General features: G+C 40.5%; 1 protein-coding gene across 1 annotated transcript; it reads right to left on the bottom strand.

The window, feature by feature from the left end:
- Positions 1-7,824: 7,824 nt before the first annotated feature.
- On the bottom strand, positions 7,825-8,231 carry LOC108974000 (NADH dehydrogenase [ubiquinone] 1 beta subcomplex subunit 2, mitochondrial-like). Its single transcript, XM_018941570.1, has 2 exons — positions 8,056-8,231; positions 7,825-7,999 (listed from the first exon to the last, which is right to left on the bottom strand). The coding sequence occupies exons 1-2, from the start codon at positions 8,148-8,150 to the stop codon at positions 7,840-7,842; spliced, it is 255 nt and encodes an 84-aa protein (XP_018797115.1). The 5' UTR covers positions 8,151-8,231; the 3' UTR covers positions 7,825-7,839.
- Positions 8,232-19,667: the final 11,436 nt, after the last annotated feature.

Genomic DNA, 19,667 nt, shown 5'->3' with positions numbered 1-19,667 from the left:
CGACGGTAGGACTTAAACTATCAAAACTGCAAAGACTCGCCTGCGTCTGTATGTCAGGAGCTATTCTTTCGGCGCCGCGATTTGATGGTACTGATGGATAGAGGAGGTCCTCAGGATAAAAAATGACTCATAGTTTTCTAGATATTCCACTTTAAAGTTCAAAAATTTGTAAAAACAGTGGATATAAAAGTTAAAAATACAACCATGAAATTCATTATAAATGGGAAACACGGATTTTAAATAGTTGAATTTTTGCAAATGTCTCTAAAATCATAAATCAGTAGCAACTATATATTTTCTTAATCTAGAGGACCTCCTCTGTTCGAGAAGTAAATAGAGAAGGTACCATCTTCTACAAGAGTGTACAGCTGCTGGCGTATGCCGATGATATTGATATCATTGCCCTCAACACCCGCGATGTTAGTTCTGCTTTCTCCAAACTGGACAAGGAAGCAACACAAATGGGTCTGGCAGTGAACGAGGGCAAGACGAAATATCTCCTGTCATCAAACAAACAGTCGTCGCACTCGCGACTTGGCACTCACGTCACTGTTGCCAGTTATAGCTTTGAAGTTGTAGATAATTTCGTCTATCTTGGAACCAGCGTAAACACCACCAACAATGTCAGCCTAGAAATCCAACGCAGGATAACTCTTGCCAACACGTGCTACTCGGACTGAGTAGGCAATTGAGAAGCAAAGTCCTCTCTCGACAAACAAAAACCAAACTCTATAAGTCACTCATAATACCCGTCCTGCTATATGGTGCAGAGGCTTGGACGATGACAACAACTAATGAGTCGACGTTGCGAGTTTTCGAGACAAAAGTTCTGCCAAAGATTTATGGTTCTTTGCGCGTGGGCCACGGCGAATATCGCATTTGATGGAACGAGGAGCTGTACGAGATTACGACGACATTGACATAGTTTAGCGAATTAAAAGATAGCGGCTACGCTGGGTAGGTCATGTTGTCCGGATGGACGAAAACGCTCCAGCTCTGAAAGTATTCGACGCAGTACCCGCCGGGGGGAGCAGAGGAATTTCTCCACTCCGTTGGAAGGACCAAGTGGAGAAGGACCTGGCTTCACTTGGAATATCTAATTGGCGCCACGTAGCGAAAAGAAGAAACCAGTGGCGCGCTGTTGTTAACTCGGCTATAATCGCGTAAGCGGTGTCTACGCCAATCAAGAAGAAGAAGAAGAGGACCTCCTCTATCCGTACATACCCATTTTAACCCCGAAATCCGGGGATGCTATTCTAAAATTTACCCGCTATTTCACCACATTAAACACACTTTATTCACATTTTTCATTTCAAATTAACTAAATTACACTATAAACATTTAAAAAAATCCACACTCTACACTTATAGCTGGTTTTTACCTACAAAATCTTTATTTTAAAAATTTCATTTTGAACTCGTTTGAACCTCATTTGTTTACCAAAAATTACGACGAAATGAAGCGCTCCCATGTGATGATAAGGCAATTCGCTGAAATTCCTCTTTTTCGCAAAAATTCCTCAATCCATGCATATGGATATTTTCGTTTTTAAATTTATTAAGCAAATAACTAATATTGTATACATGTATTAGTAATATTATATAATAAAATTACGTAATAAAGTGTAAATTATACAGTGCAGTTCGAAAACTCAAATTTTAAATAGAATAATATATACAGTGGCTCCATCGCATAATCGGACAAGAGTTTTTCTAACATAAATGTCCTCCAAACATAAAGATAAAAAAGTAGACCGTTCCCACGACAGTCGGGTCTACGAAAACCGGAACGGACCCGGATTTTTATCCGGCCAAGGACTGTCAACTCGGCAGAATTCTGCCGTTACAACAACAACATAAAAAAGTAGAATGTATTGTTTTTTGCTTTGATTTACCCTTCATAATACTGTCTCTCTCATCAATAAAAAGACAACAGTTATCCTTTATGATAACTGTAAATTTGAGTAGCAAAACATAAATATCTGAATTTTTTTCACTCAACGAATGATCGGAGAAATCAAAATAGCAATGCTTATGTGCCGTTATTTTGTAAATGCGCACTTACAATCACATTTTTTTTTCTTGTTTAGTTATAAATTTTATTTAGTCGAAGAAGAGCTTAGAATTTTGTGAATTATTTTTTAATATGGCTCCAAACGGAAAGCAACTTCGCTCGAAATAAGTCAACTAATAGTGAAATTGAATGGTGAAGGTAAAAAAGTCAGAGAAATCGCTGAACTGGTAGGAAGAAGCAAATCCACGGTCTATGATGTGATCAAGAGGTTCCATCATGAGTTCAGATTGGATAATTAGAAGCAGAGAGGTCAAAGCAAAAAATCAAAGCCAAAAGAGCCTTCCAAAACGGCAAACGAACTTAAAACTTCTTTAAAAAATCGATGTGGCAAAGATGTCTGCCTAAACACTATTCGTAATACGTTACAAAAATACGATTACCGTGGTAGAGTTGCAAGAAAAAAACCTTTCATTCGCCATCAAAATAAAAACAAAGGGCTGAAATGTGTCAAGGAATATTTATTAGAGGATGGAGTCATCTGTAGAAGTTCACGCAAGTTAGAAAAGTTCTCTGATCGCCATTCAATTGGGAGTGGCCAGAAACGATTCTTTTACATATGACTCAAGCAGCTCACGACTTCCGGTCTTTGACCAAGTATCCTTTGGGTAGCCTAAGAACATTCGTTTGAAGGCGAGCTAAAGTGAGAAGGCTACATAGGGTTGTTCGCTGGGTTTGGGACCCGCCATGTAAACAAACACCCCCAATGAAAAATTTTCAATAGCTTCGGACGAGAGACCCCACTTTTGATGACGACCATGGCAAACGAATTAAGGACTATGATTTAAGGGCATGCTCGCATGCTTCCCTTAATTGGGAAGATGCCGCTGTCCAGCTGGTTGATGTCCTCGTGAAAATAAAGGCTGACATCACCGCCGTCSAAGAAATGCGAAGGACGGGACAGGGACAGAGACGAGTAGGTCCTTGTGGCATTTACTAAAGTGGCCATATAAAGGAGCGCAAGTTTGGTGTGGGGTTTGTGGTGGGAGAGAGTCTCCGTCGCCGAGTAATATCATTCACTGGTGAATTAACGTCTAGCCACAATCCGCATTAAAGCGAGGTTCTTSAACATATCGCTGATTTGCGCCCACGCCTCGACGGAAGAGAAGGACGATGTGACCAAAGATGCATTTTATGAGTGCTTGAAACGCACTTATGAGAGCTGCCCCGCCACGATGTCAAAATCGTGCTTGGCGACTTTAACGTCAGGGTGGGCAAAGAAGGTATCTTTGGCACTACGGTCGGTAAATTCAGCCTCCACGAGGAAACATTCCCAAATGGGTTGAGGCTGATCGACTTCGCCGGGGCCCAAAATATGGTTATCTGTAGTACTAGATTCCAGCATAAGAAGATACATCAAGCTACCCGGCTGTCTCCGGATCGAAAAACCACCAACCAGATCGATCATGTTGTGATAGACGGAAGACACGTCTCCAGTGTTTTAGATGTGCGTGCGCTCCCAGGTCCTAACATCGACTCGGAACCACAAAGCGGCGGGGCCGATGGATTGCCGGCCGGCATGCCCAACGATTGGATTTTAAGTTGCTGTTGTTGTAACGGCAGAAATTCTGCCGAGTTGACAGTCCTTGGCCGGATAAAAATCCGGGTCCGTTCCGGTTTTCATAGACCCGACTGTCGTGGGAACGGTCCGATTGTTGTGGGGACAACAACAACATTGGAATTTAAGTGTGCTATGCCCAATCCAAAAAGGAGACCCCACAATCTGCGCCAGCTACCGTGGGATAAGCCCCCTCAACATTGCACATAAGGTTTTATCAAGCGTATTGTGTGAAAGATTTAAGCCCACCATCAACAAACTGATTGGACCTTATCAGTGCGGCTTCAGACCTGGAAAATTAACAACCGGCCAGATATTCACCATGAGCCAAATCTTGGAAAAGACCCGTGAAAGGAGAATCGACACACACCACCTCTTCGTCGATTTCAAAGCAGCTTTCGACAGCACGAAAAGGAGCTGTATTCCCGAAAAACTAATACGGCTGTGTAAACTGAGGTTGAGCACCACCAAGAGAATCGGGAAGGGCTTCTCCAAGCCGTTCGATACCAAACGAGGTTTCAGGTCAAGGTGAGTCCCTATCGTGCGATTTTTTCAACCTGCTTCTGGAGAAAATAGTTCAGGCTGCAGAACTAAATAGAGAAGGTACCATCTTCTATAAGAGTGTACAGCTGCTGGCATATGCCGATGATATTGATATTATCAGACTCAACACCCTCGCCGTTAGTTGGCAATTGAGAAGCAAAGTGCTCTCTCGACAAACAAAAACCAAACTCTATAAGTTACTCATAACACCCGTCCTGCTATATGGTGCAGAGACTTGGACGATGACAACAACTGATGAGTCGACGTTACGAATTTTCGAGAGAAAAGTTCYGCGAAATATTTATGGTCCTTTGCGCGTTGGCCACGGCGAATATCGCATTCGATGGAACGATGAGCTGTACGAGATTAACATAGTTCAGCGAATTAAAAGACAGCGGCTACGCTCCAGTTCTGAAAGTATTCGACGCTGTACCCGCCGGGGGAAGCAGAGGAAGAGGAAGACCTCAATTCCGTTGGAAGGACCAGGTGGAGAAAGATCTGGCTACACTTGGAATATCCAATTGGCGCCACGTAGCGAAAAGAAGAAACGACTGGCGCGCTGTTGTTAACTCGGCTATAATCGCGTAAGCGGTGTTTACGCCAATTAAGAAGAAGTATTTATTAAAATCAGAAGACTTTTGGAATCAGGTTGTTTAACATTATTTCATCTCAAAATACATTTATTTTGATAGTTTTCCCTGTTTTCAGGTTTAATTCACTGATGAAAGCAAATTTCATTTCCGTGGATCAGATGGCAAAATGTTTGTGTGGCGTAAACCAAATGCCGAATTTGGTCATAAAAATACAAGTCACTGTGAAGCACGGAGGGGGCTCTGTCATGGTTTGGGGATGCATGTCAAGTGCTGGAGTACGCAATTTGCATTTGATTGATGGTAAAATGAGCAAATTTGGCTATCTCAATATTTTGAAATAAAATTTGCTTTTTATTAAGACAACAACCACAAGAACCCATCGGGTGTTGTAAAGCTTTGGTTGATACACAACTGCCCTAACCTAATACAAACACCACCGCAAAGCCCTGACCTTAATGTAGTCGAGCATTTGTGGGAGGAATTAGCTAGAAGTGTATCAGAAAAAGTTTAACACCTTAGGTGAGCTAAAGGAGACCTTATATACAGTTAAAAAAGTTACCTTTTCTTTATCATTTAAGCAGATGATAATATGAAGTATAAATAAAAGCAAAAAACTACACATTCTCTTTTTTATCTTTATGTTTGGATGCCATTTATATTAGAAAAACTCTTGTCCGATTATGCGATGGAGCCACTGTATATTGCCACCTAAAATACAGTAATATACATACCTAATATATAAGTATAATAATATAAGTTTAAAGTTAAAAAATTTACAACTTTTAAATTGATAATTTGTTTATTGTGAATAACTTTTTCACTTATATTATGCACTTTTCACTTACTAACACTTCACTATAAYGTTTTTGTATATCAATTTTTTTAATATTTATTGCAAATAAARCTTTATTTCAATTATTTTGTTTTAGTTAAATTCACTGTAAATGGTATTGCCATATCTGCCTAGTTGTCAACAAACGAAAATAAGCAAAAACTTTGTACCCCAAATACATAAATGGAAAACGCCAAAAACCTTTAGCAATTTTTTATAAAAAAAAAAAATTACAGAAAGGAGTTCTACGCGAAAGAACTTTGAACACCCCGATGTTGGATCGGCCAGGGTTATTTTTTTTATAAGCGCGGCCGAAGGCCGCCAGTGCAGAAGGGAGTTCTACGCGAAAGATCTTTGAACACCCCGGTGTTGGATCGGCCAGGGTTATTTTTTTTTATAAGCGCGGCCGAAGGCCGCCAGTGCAGAAGGGAGTTCTACGCGAAAGAACTCTGAACATTATAAAAAGTTGCAATACAGTGAAGGGTATAACTCCCTTTTTAACGCTTAATTTTCTTTAACGGGAATAATTCTAGGAACAATTGTACTGTCAGTTTTCCAACTAAGTACTGTGTCCTTTTTTGCTTCGCTTTTACTTTTAAATTTGGCGAAGCAATTAGCAAGTGTGGTTAGTGATTTTTAAATAGTTTCATTTATTCAAATTGATTTTTTATTAAAAAGAAAAAAATTATAAAATGTGTGCACAACGATCAGGTTTGTTATCAAATATTTCTAAATTTTTAAATTTTTAATTAAGTATTCTCTCTAGATTTCGATAAACCTCTCACCAGCCGCGGTGTACGTAAAAGAGATTTTACCGTTGCAGAACTACGAAAAATGTGGAACATAACCAAAGTTGTGGTGACCTTTAGCACTAGGGAGAAGTGCATTGTTTTGCGGAACAAGAAGGCTTAATTTTAAGCAATAAATTGTGCCGCACGCATAAAACACTCATAATCACCACTCTATCGGGGAATAATACGGTGGGGTCTTTTAGATGCCGTAGAGGTAGTTGCCGTTCGCTGGCTGCTGTATCGAGGGCCAAAGGCACTTGGTTTGAAAATGCGAAAATAACATTGCCTCAGATAGTTTATCTGATGTTCGCGTACGCTTCGCATTGGTGCCAGACCGAAGTCAAGAAAAACAGTTTTATAGCTATTTTGTTAACAGCCACGATATGCGATTGGTACAGCTATTGTCGAGAAGCCGTTGTGCTTTATCAAATAGACCATGAAGAGGCTGTGGGGAAAATTGGTGGTCCCGGAAAAATTTTACAAATTGATGAAAGCAAGTTTGGAAAACGAAAATACAATACATATTGTATAAAATTTTACGTACTAACTTATTTTCTCATATTTCAAGTAGAACACTGGAAGAGTTGACATTGGTAGTGTGTCCCGAGAATATTAGATCTATTGAGGTGCTCATACCTATTATCAAGAAGCACGTGGCGGAAGGATCAATTATATGTACCGACTTTTGGAGGGCATGTAATTGCCTTTCCGATAATGGGTATGACCACCGAAGGGTCAATCATAGTGATTCGGAAAATCCCTTTGTCGCCACAGACGGGACACACACTCAAAGAATTGAGTCACAGTGGCGGGTCATCAAAAGATTCTTGGTAATATGCAACCCTATTCTTGTGCAAATGCAGTGAATTTAAGTAAAACAAAATAATTGAAATAAAGCTTTATTTGCAATAAATATTAAAAAAAATTATATTCTAAAACGTTATAGTTAAGTGTTAGTAGATAATATAAGTGAAAAAGTTATTCACAGTAAACAAATTTTCAATTTAAAAGTTGTAAATTTTTTAACTTTAAACGCAAATATCTTTAAAACTACAAGTCAGCGGCAACTATATGTACATATTTTCGTGATCTGGAGAACGTCACCTTTCCAGTGACACCCATTTTATCCCCGAAATCCGGGGATGCTATTCTAAATTTTATCCGCGCCCACTTTTTTTTTAACCCAATCTCGGGACCGGACGAACCGATTTTGACAAAATTTGTTACGAGGCATTCTTTTTATATTCTTGTCACGCTGTGAAAATGAGCGGAATCGGACAATGCATAAATTCCATATAGCAAAATTTTAATTTCCACTTCAAGCGCGCTTAAAAAAAAATAAACCTAGTAGGTTGAACATCTGGCTGCGCTTCAAAAAAATTACCCTGGTTTTACCGGGGTTCTTTTTTTTTTTATTTTAACCCAAGGGACAGTATTCTGGCATTTTGCGGACTATTTCATAAAATTTTTAGATGGACCAGTAATTACCGTAATATGCTCGGATTCGTGCCACAAATGCCATAAAATCCACCACCACATTGCAGCACCAACAATTTCAGCACCAACTTCAGTTATTGCAGATTGCTTCAAAGGGACTTCTCTGTACGAAACTCTGAAATATATTTACGTAATATTACACAAAATGAATTTATTAAACCATTAACTTACACATGGCTCAATCGAAGCCCTGCTACAGCCTTTTCACGTTGACACAGTTGTATGCGTCGATACGCACCAAAAACGTTACCTAAGTTCCGAATCATAATAACAATTTATACTTTTGCTAATTAATAATGATATTTGCCCTTAGGTTACGGACACGATAACTGCGCACTATCGATATATTTGGTCATTAGTACTCGCATTAACTAACGGGGCATCTCGACAGGATAAAATTTATGTCATACTAACTTTATTACTTTGTCTATTGCCTGTGCAGACTCCATATTTCTTAGTGCTTACAATATATGGAAAACTAATTAGTACTTATTAAGCAATAAGCTGTCACTTTATCAGTTTAATAGCGCAGTTTTCATTTCTATGAAAACTTCGAAGAGGTAATATATTCCATTTATGCCACAATTATTATATAATATAGTAATCCAAAAATATGAATTCTTATTTTTCCCAGAAATACATTTGTAAAAAAGGATTTTCTCCTTTTGTATTTTCGCGTAAATCATTTTTTATATTAACTATAATAAAAAATATTTTTTATAATTGAGTTGTGAACACTTTTTCCATACACACATATATATGTATAATATATAATATACAGTTAGTCACTTAAGTAAGTATACACCATCTTCATTTTTGAAGATAATTCAAATTAAAGTGTTTCCTAATATACTAATSKCACGTTTTTACACAAAGCATGTGTGYATTGGCACTCGCTTTAATATCAATACGAATATAGCTGTAAAATGTTGATACCGTTAGACACACATCGCTTATTAGTTGAGGCGAGKGAAAATAATATCACAAATGTTAGTWTAYAGCGTACAATTGTTTGGTGAACACAACGCGATAGCATAATTTTAAATTTAAAAAGTTCAATCAATTTAAACAAAAAAGACACTGTTAGAAATATTGTTAAAGAATTCTACATTTTTTTTTAATTACTGAACAATTTGCGGCAATGGCTTGAAGAGGAAAAGAGCTCTCTGAATACTTAAAAAAAACTAATTATAAAATACCACAAAGAGAATAAATCTTTGCGTAAAATCGCTCGTATAGTCGATAAAAGTGTTGCTATAATTCAAAAGATTGTAAACAAGTTTAAAAGTACTGGCAAAACAAATAATAAGCCTAACTCCGGATGCCCACGGGTATTCAGTGACAGGGAAAGTAGCCTGATTGTTCGTAAAATAAAAGAAAATCCCAAAAAAAGTGCCCCAAAATTAAAAGCTGAAGTCGAAAAAGATATTGGGAAGCAGTGTAGTACCCAAACTATTCGCCGAGTCCTGTATAATGCTGGTTACCATGGACGTAATGTTAGGAAGAAGCCCTTCGTGAGCAGCGTCAATCGATGTAAACGGATATCATTTGCAAAAAATCATGAAAAGTGTGACCAAACGTTTTGGAACAACGTTATATTTTCAGATGAGTGCAAATTTTGTATAACTGGATAAGATGGTCGCGAAAAAGTATGGAGGAAAACTAACACAGAGCAGAATCCTATTAATATGGCCGGCACGGTTAAGCATGGTGGTGGCTCGGGGATGGTTTGGGGATGTATGGCAGCCAATGGGGTAGACAATCTGGTGTTTATCGAAACTATTATGGACTGATACGGTTACCTCAACATTTTTAAAAATAATTTGAAGCAAAGCGCTGTTAAATTGGGGATGGAGGAGTCATTCTTCTTTCAGCAGGATAATGATCCCAAACACACGTCCAAAGTTGTGCGAGAATGGCTCTTATACAATGTACGAAAACAGCTTAAAACACCACTCCAATCACCGGGTGCAAACCCCATTGAACATTTATGGGAACATCTAAAGCGCAAATACCTAAATATTCGATACGAAGCAAGGAACAATTAAAAAGGGCGGAAGAATGGAATAAAATACCACAAGCAGTCACCGCAAATTTGGTAAAATCAATGCCTTCACGTCTTAAATCTATTATTAAGTCCAATGGTTATCCAACCAAATACTAGAAGTTGCCTTTTCAAATAATATTTTTAATATTATTTCAATATTTGTGCCTTTGTATACTTACTTTTGTGATATGAATTTATACCAAATCTTTTTTAATTGGTCAAATTTTTTTATTTTGTGCCATTTTTTATGCGTTTTTGAATTGAGTATTATATTTATGTTTCTTTCAAGTGAATAAAAAACATTTTTCTTATATTTTGTGTTATTTAAGAAACCTAGTGCAAAAATAATGCAGATATATGTAGTGTATACTTACTTAAGTGACTAACTGTATATGAAAAATTCCGCTTCCTCGTCGCAATCAGTAAGCTCAGGAAGCACCTGTTCAACATGGGCATGGTCTCCTGTGCCAACTGCCGATTCTGCGACCTGGAACAGGAAACAYCAGCACACCTAARMCTGGATTGCTCAGCAATCTGTGGAAAAAGGCTTAAGGCCCTGGATTCTGCTTACATCAGCAGGGATCACATCACCTCACTAGCGCCTGGCAAACTCCTAGGACTGCTATGGCTGCTGGGGCTATGGGAGGTCATGTGATATAGGAGATTGCACAATAGACCTTAGGTCGCGGTGCATTACCTCAAATAACATTCTATTCTATTCTATGTATAATATGTGATTTATATTTAATAAAAACAAAGAAGTAAAAGTCTATCATAATATGTGACCTGGTCTACGAAAAGGGAGCTAACGTGCGAAAAATAGTTTTCTTGGAAACAGCTGTTAAAAATCTCATCTTCCATCCGAATCAACTAAAAAGTGAAAATTGAGTTTTTGGATTTTTTGACGCCTAAGTCCCCTTTCCGTAGACCAGGTCACAGGTTATAAAATTTATATCATATCGGAGCTACTGAAGTATTTTCTTCCCCAGTTTCCAACCAGCTCTGTATCTTGGAGGTTAGCTGGCACATCACAGTATGGGTCGATCTGCCTGCTCTGTAAGTATGCTGGTTCACGTGCAGGAGTGACGTTATCAGCGCCGTCCTTATTTCGTGGTCCTCGATCTTTTCCATACTCTTTGGTGGGAAGGAAATTACACTAATCGGATTAAAAGATTTAGCCACTTTCGGTTTAAAGATCACCTTCGCCGTCCTCCATGATTCAGGGATATACCACGGGGCCAGGCTGTCTCTCATCAGCTGAACAAGGTAGGCAGAAGTGTCCTGCGAATGGTAGGCACCTTGTCGTGGTGCAGGGGCTTAAACCGCAGCACAGCACAGCTTCTCCCAACCACCAGGGGTGATGCTGCAAGCAACTCTCCTGGGGGCTGGCAGACGCTGCATGCGCGCGGCGACCAAGAGCTACCACTTCCTAATCCAGGGTGTTATGCGACCCGTGCCCATTGGATGACTTGCAGTCAGGAGGTAAATTCGGCTGTATTCGTACGGAGCCTTCCCAACACCGGGCTGCCTTGGGAAGTAACGGTGGCCTTACTGCGTCAATTGGCCCTGGCGCAGCGGACTCTCAGATCCCCCTCACTAAGAATAGACCGCGAGGCCAACAATACGGGACAAACGGTCGTACGAACAAGATGAACCCACAACAACAACAGCAACAACAACGACAACAACCAGAGCGTCAACATCCACAACAAAGGCTAATAGCCGCAGCAGCAACAGTACCGTAAGAAAGAGTAGCCCAGGGGCTAAATGAAAGTGCAGCTTCCTGGATGCCATGTCGCCGGGAGAACGAGCACGCTTTGAGGAGCACGCACGCGACGACGACGACGTGCCCTCTTGCAGCGGCCCTCAGCGTAGTGTGTCAACCATGACCACTGTAAATCGCACGAACGCCGTCCCTACAACCCACAACCCCCTCGAGCAGGATCGACTGCGGAGAGGGGGGTGGTTTCACAAAAGTGGAATCAAGGGGCGAGCGCAAAAGAAGACGGCAACGAGGGAACATTCCATGTACCCCGGAGCCGGGATGACCAGGAGGCCACGATGACCCACGAAGAGCGGGGATGAGTGAAGCCACTCTCAAGTGGTACCTCAGAATCCTCCAAGACGGCATGACACCGGAGACAGCTGAAAAGCGGGCTCTGAGTAGGAGTAGTGGGAGTAGCCCCACTCCTAATATTGCACAACGCGCAGGTGCCAGTGGTTCGAATGCAACAAGACGCAGAAATCAGAGGTGTCGCCGAGCCCGAGCAGCCTTGTCGGAGGGACGAAACGGAGCAAGATCGGCACCCCAAGAGGCACCTAGTCGCATGGAGAAGAGAAAGAGCGGCCAAATCACTCCTCAGGAGCCATCAAGGCCCAAAAGAATAAGAGAGGACGGACCACGGGAAGCCAGTGGGAAGCGCTTCAACCCCAACCAGCAGCCGACGAGAACCGCAAGCTGGAAGTACTCTGAGGCCGTAAAGAGCATCCGAATGGCAGTATTGCCCCGCAACTTCCCAGCGGAGGCCCTAGGGTCCGAACAGCTGAAGGCTTCTTCAAGGGTGGTACGCTGCTGGTCGACTATCAAGACGAAAGGTCGGCCACCTGACTGAAGGAAATCACGCCAAGGCTAGAGTTTTGGAAGGGTCCGGCCCTGTGTGTACCATGAGGCGAAGAAATACCACAACTACACAACGTGGTGGCATTCTTCCCAAGGAGTGCTGACAAAAACTACGACTTCGAGCTTAGTCCAGTAAGAAATCACAACGACGGCCTAAGCACCTCAGCGTGGAAGGTCGTAGCAAGTAATCTTGAGGATTTAGGGTGGAACCTCAACATAACGATAGACGACGAATCCTACAAATACATAAAACGAAAAGGATTCAGGGTAAATTTCCGATTCGGCAAGATTATAATGAGGCCATGGAGGCCCAAGGCAACAGCCACGGCGAACTAAGAATCTATGATGGGGTCAACCGCAGCATCGGCTCTACCCATAACCCGCCAAGCAGCGCATGAGGCGACTGCCGCTGTGGTTTCGGGAGAGCGAAACGAGTGCCCCAATGACTCCACCTCGGCTGGGCAGGTCGAGGCCACCGCCGCGTAGGAAAACAGAAGCAACGAGGTTCCAAATGAGCAGAAAAGCATGCTGCTATCCACCCAAGAGCTTCTAAAAGGGCTGGAGATGCAGGTTGATGAGGAAAATGAGGACGAGGACCTGTCTCTCATGGAACCTTTATTATAATCTCCGAAGCCGGCATAGAAGTGGCTCAGGTGAACCTACATCACGCATCGGCAGCCTCGGCGGTCATCGTGAAGAGGTTCATTTCGGATAACCTGAGCATCCTCCTAATCCAGGAACCTTGGGTGGTTAGAGGAGACGTAAGAGGCCTCAACTCGAGAAGGAGCAAGGTAATCGGGGATCTCTCTAGCGAGAGACCCCGTTCTTGTGTAGTCGTTAGAGCCGATATAGACTGTTTCTGTATTTTGAGAATTTCTAACGCAGGATCTGGTGGAGGTACAAGTGAAGGACAAGGAAGGATCGGACTTCGTCCTCGCATCCGCATACTTTCCGGGAGAAACGGCCACAGCACCCCGCCATCAATACTCAGTCTGGTGGCATATTGCAGACTTAACAGCCTTCCCTAACCATAGGATGCCTTGCCAATGCACATCACACGGAATAGGGTAGCAGTGAGGGGTGAGTCACTTCTTGAATTTATAATTAGTTTTAGTAATTAATATCTTCAGAGAAACTCTAAGTAGGAATATAAGTGGAGTGGGGCAGGCGGATGATAGAATCACCATAGTTGGACTGGAGAGCAGACTGAGTGCCATAAACCAGTCCATTATGGACGCCTATCATTGTGCCTGTCCACTAAAAGCGACCACCACTAGCAAACAAATCTGTCTCTGGTGGTCCAGCAAACTCTCAGCGCTTAGACTTACGGTGCGTAGATTATTCAACAAAGCCAAGCGCACAGGCAGCTGGGAGAACTACAAACGGCACCTAACAATCTATAACAAGGAGATTAGGCTTGCCAAGACAAATAGTTTCAGAAAATTCTGTGATAGCATCTCCTCGACCCCGGAGGCAGCTCGGCTGCACAAGGCGTTGTCGAAGGGTAAGATGGACACAATATTATCCCTAAAAAGACAGGACGGAACCTTTACGACAAGCGCGGAGGAGAGGGCGGAAACACTCCTACAAACGCACTTTCCGGAGACAGCTCAAGCGGACCTAACCCCAGCCTTGGTCATACGGAAGCCGGATCGCTCAGACTGGCTGACTGCAAGAAACCTATTCACTGCAGATTCAGTCAGGTGGGCACTGGCCTCCTTTTCAAGCTTTAAGTCGCCGGGAGTGGACAGCGTTTTCCCGGATCTCTTGCAGCAAGGCATGAACATTCTCCTACCACACCTCCTAAGGCTGATGAGAGATAGCCTGGCGATGTCGTATATTCCTGAGCCATGGAGAATTGCAAAAGTAATTTTCAACCCTAAGGTAGGGAGGAGAGACTATTCGCTAGCCAAATCGTTCCGGCCTATAAGTCTCGCATCCTTCATGCTAAAGGGGATGGAAAAAGTAATAGACAACCATATCAAGCGCTGAAGGTCGCACCCCTACATGCCAACAACATGCGTACAGAGCGGGTAGATCCACAAACACTGCTCTGTACCAACTCACGTCTGAGCTGCAGGATTCTCCATTGGTGGTGAGCAGCTCGAGTAGTTCGTCTACCATCAGGCTCCAAAGCAGAGGGGATAGTACTCCACCCTGTGGGCAACCTCTTGTGATGCCAAGACGAATCTTACTTTCTCCCGTTGTTGATTCTGCTACCCAAGTGCGCAGAAGGGCTTATCGGGGTGGTTAGGTTCCTTCTCTCGAGTGCCTTGATCACGCTAGTGTGAGACGCGTTATCAAAGGAACCCTCAATGTCTTATCCAGCAACCGCTGTCAAGGATACGCGGACGACATTGTCATAATGGCGAGAGGTAGATTGGAGAATACTCTCTGTGACATTGTACAAATGGGCTTAAACTTGGCGAAAGGATGGTGGAACACGGCAGGGCTAAATATCAACCTAGAAAAAACCACCGTGATCCCATTAACTAAGCGGAGATCTCTTCCGGGCCTGAGGTCCCTAACAATTGAAGGCACAGAGGTGAAAATGTCTAAAGAGGTCAAATTCCTTGGACTCACCTTAGACTCATCATTAGGGTGGAGTAGGCATTTGGACTTAACGCTGTCCAAAGCAACAAGAGCAMTTATGATTTGCAGACGCCTGGCCGGCAGATCATGGGGTTGCAAGCCAAGTATCATCAGATGGCTGTATACCATGATAGTGAGGCCTATCGTTACCTATGGAGCGGTTGCGGGCCMCCAAAGCAACGCAGTCTTCGGTGATTCGGAGCTGTCAAAGCTGCAAAGACTTGCATGTGTCTGTGCTTCGGGGGCAATGCGCACATGCTCCACGGTGGCACTGGAAGTCATACTAGAACTCACACCGCTGCATCAGGTGATCAAGCTAGCAGCAAAACACACCATGCTGCTAATGTCAGCAGAAGGCTGTGGAAGAGGGAAGGTAATGTCCTCTAGACAGATGGACTCACTAGCGGAAAGCACACCGCTAGCCCTCCTCCCAAAGGACAGCACCACGAAGAAAATTAACCTCAAGAAGAACTTTAAAGTTACTCCAGGCAGCAAAACGGAGTGGAATGACTCCACGCTGGAAAGGCTGCTGGAGGACAGTACCATTCAATGGTACACTGATGGATTTAAAACCCCCGAAGGTATTGGGGCAAGTATTATGGGATCACGCACCGAGCTGTCCATACCTATGGGCTGCCTCGCATGTATCTTCCAGGCAGAAGTTTTTGCGACGTCAGTTCTATCCAGATGCATCAATTTCATTAGCGTTGACTGGTCCGCCGATCCAAATCCCGCTACTTCGATTACTACTGGATGCGGTACTTCTGCACGACCTTCGGGGCCGGGGAGGTACTATTGAATTTGACCCATGTTCCTCGCAATCCTCTCGGCTTCCTCAGGAGTTTTCCTTTCTTGGAGGTCCCTTAGGTACCATTTTAAACTGGCACCACTCATTCCTCTCCATGAATTTCCCGACCGTTGTGCGACGATATCGTTAAAGGTTGCGCTCTTATTAGATGGCGGTGATGTCAGCTTTTACTTTTACGAACACATCAACCAGCTGGGCAGCGACACCATCCCAATTAAGCGACCGGACATTCCAAGTGCATTCCCTTAATTCGTTATCTTTAAAGCGTTTGCCATGGTCGTCATCAAAAGGGGGTTTCTCTTCCGATTTCAATTTCATTGGGGGCATTTTTTACGTGACGTTTTACACTCTAAGGTATTTCCTTGGCTTTGATTCATCCAAATTGCAAGAGTGTAAAACGTTTTATATGTGTTTTTATTTATATTCGGTTAAACACACGTTTACCTGCATTGTAATGATGATTGAAAAAATATTGACATGCAAAAACATTGTGTACTTAAGGATATTTTAAATATAATATTCAAATGATTATTCATACTTAACAAAATTGTGTTTTTTAAATATTTTCTTAAAGCTACTCAAAAAAGGTGAATTTTCCTTAGTCATCAGACAGACGAAGGCTTTTAAATTTTTCAAAAGAAAAGTATGTATATATTTTTTAACTTAAATTTTTAGTTCGTATTAATACTTGATTGATTAGTAATAAGTTCATATATCCGGTCCTTCATGGAATGATACAGAGAATCAATGTAGGTCCAAGCAGGTGAGCTTGATGAATAGGAGCATTGTCTTGTTGAAAAATCCAAGGAACTGGTCCAAAAAGATCACTTAATTTTGGAAGTAATGTATCACAAAATGTGTTTTTTTTTTTGAATATTTCTTTATTTATTGGATCTGTTTGGTAAAACAATAAGTATTCAAATCGAAAATTTATTTAAAACTAAAGAAGCTCAAGAATTTGGTTGAGTGTTTTGGGTTGCTCTCTATTGGGCTGGTAGGTCACTTCTTTTTAAATGTGTTTGATTGCAGTAATTTGTCAAGGAATTAGGGTTTGGATGTTCTCGAAGTTTAGAAATATATTATATCTCTTGCTGTTGTCCTATATCTGCTTCTTTACCATAGGAATATCAAGATCTTTAGAATGTTTTCATTACGCATGTACCATGATATACCCGTTATTTTAAATTGGAACCATTGTATTATATCAATGTTGGTTGCATAGGTCGAACCCCACAGGTGAATGCCATACATCCAAATCGGTTTTATGACCGCATTATATAGTATAAAAGCAGTTGAAAAAAAACTATCCATCCGAAACCATTGAAATTTTAATATGGTGTTTATAAGATGAATATCTATTGCTGGGACTACGATCAACTTTTTATTTTAAGAACTTCGATACATAAAACTGGTCCAAAAGTATAATAGCTGTTTTCAGAATCTGAACTTCAAAAGCGAGAAATTTTTTTTTTAATTTTCATTTTATTTTTTGGTTGTAGTCTCAGCGACAGCTGCACTCCTACTGATTAATAATTTATTTGTTTATGTTTAAATGTTCAGAAGAGTCAAAATCAACAACGGCACTGCCATCTTTTAAAATTGCTTTTTTGGACGCAATTTTTAATATTTTTACAATTTTTTTTTATTTACCAAAAAAAATTGTTTGTGCTTTTCACAAGTGTATGAATAAACTGTAAAAATTTTAAATATATTTCTCTTTCTTTAAACCTTAAAAAAATCCAGAAAACACCCTTAATTTGAGGGTTACAGACCACCCCTTAAAGAGCAAGGAGAGCACCGTTATAGTATTTGGCCAATTAACATTTTGGGAGTAATATTATCCTGTATGTATGCCTTTTTCGGAGTTAACTCTTTTACGATTCTAGCACCTTTAGAAGTAGAAGTCCTAAAAGACACAATCGACTTATTACAGTACTGGGCAAGTTGGCAACTAAAAGTTGTTCTTTGGGCAATTAGGTTGAAATAACTTTTCTAGGTGATTTGGAAAGCAATTTGCCTTTTCCTCATCACTACGTGCCCAATTACCATTCAACTCTCCTAGAGGCATGTTGGAATTTACTGGTGGCTTAAAAGACTTTTGGTTTTTCCAAAGTGAGTTTTGCTTGCTAGAATTTGGAGCTAGAATTTGGACACAGTTTGTTTATATAATTAAGCGCTGCTTTTAACTTATCTTCAGCAGATTTCAGTTAAAGTTGAAGGGGRGCGACTTAACCGCCATTCACGTCTAGCTCATTTTTTCTCATTTACAAGTTTTTCTATTTCATTATTGGTGATCTTTCTAAAATCAACTGGTTTATTGTTTCTTTTAGGTGTTGCCAATACAGCTGCATTATTTATTATGTGATCGGTTGTCACTGTGAACAGACGTATTTTTTCTTTGCTCCGTGTTCTATCATTTATTTGTTGCGGCCATAGAGTTGTTCGTGTTTAGCCAAAGAACAGCTGTCATAAATGTAACCAATTCTTACACCTGTCGCGTGTGAATTTATCACAGGCTGATGTGGATTTTTTGCTGAAATCCAAAAATGCATTTTATTGTAAAATGTGCGCCGTAGTTCGGAGAAATTCTATATCATCCTCTGTGCTCAGCTTTAAATGCTTTCAATTTTTCCGACCCCTAAAATTACTGTATACATGTTTTGTTTGGTCCATTCTGGAGTATGCAGTGTTTATTTGGAGGCCATATTGTATTTCGTCAATTAACAGGATCGAGCGTGTTCAAAAGATTTTATTAAATTTGCTCTCCGCTCCCTAAAGTTTGTTGATGTAATGTAATTAATGGTGGTATTGACTGTTCCTTTTTATTAAGGAAAATTAACTTAAATATTCCTCAGCGTTGGCATAGATCTATTTCCCTACTTTATTATAGAAAGGAAAGTACTGAATTTGTTGAATATGCTCCCTTTAAGCTTGCTATGCGTTAATTTAACTTGATTTCCGATAAAGTTGTTCTTGATTTTTCTCACTTAATACCTTCGATTCTGTGTTTAAGTTAATTAAAATTTTTATCCTAATTTTCTATTAGTCTGTAAGAATTAATGTTCATACACAGAGCAAAATGGCCACCTAAAATGCCCTGTAAATTAGAACAAAGTTTAGAAGATTTCTCTTAGTTTCTCTCCAATAAGACGCCCATTTTTTTATTACTGGATATCTCCTTTTAGTAAAAAAGTGAAGATAAAACGTTAAACTAAGGTGAACACCTTTTCAATATAATTTAGGAGATGACGCGTAGAATTTAAATGAAATCCTTTTCAGTGAAATGTAATAGATTGCCTATAAAACTAAGGTGAAAATCTTTTCAATATATTAAGAAGGTGACCCTTAGAATTAAGAGGAAACGCTTCTTAATAAAATCAAGTAGATAACATGTAAAACTAAGCAGAAACTCTCCTTAACATAAATAAGATGGGAGTCTTAATTATTATTGGAACATCATCTTAATTTTAACAAGCCGATGATCTTATCAATTTGATATTATTATTATTATTTTTTTTATTTATTTTTTTATTCAAGTTAAATTTACAATCTGTCTTAATATTAATAGACAATAAGTAAATGTGCTGTTAAGGTACAAACAAATTGTGAGTGATACTTCATTAAGTAACCCTCTGTTTAGTGACAGTATAATAGAAACAAAAGTCCAAACTACATACATACTAATTTACATAATTATTTGCTATTTTCTTTATGTT

This window comes from Bactrocera latifrons, unplaced genomic scaffold, assembly GCF_001853355.1.
Source record: "Bactrocera latifrons isolate USDA-ARS-PBARC rearing strain unplaced genomic scaffold, ASM185335v1 scaffold_519, whole genome shotgun sequence".
Lineage (NCBI taxonomy): Eukaryota > Metazoa > Arthropoda > Insecta > Diptera > Tephritidae > Bactrocera > Bactrocera latifrons.
The sequence above is the reverse complement of the archived record's forward strand: the minus strand, read 5'-3'. Positions and strand labels throughout refer to the sequence as shown.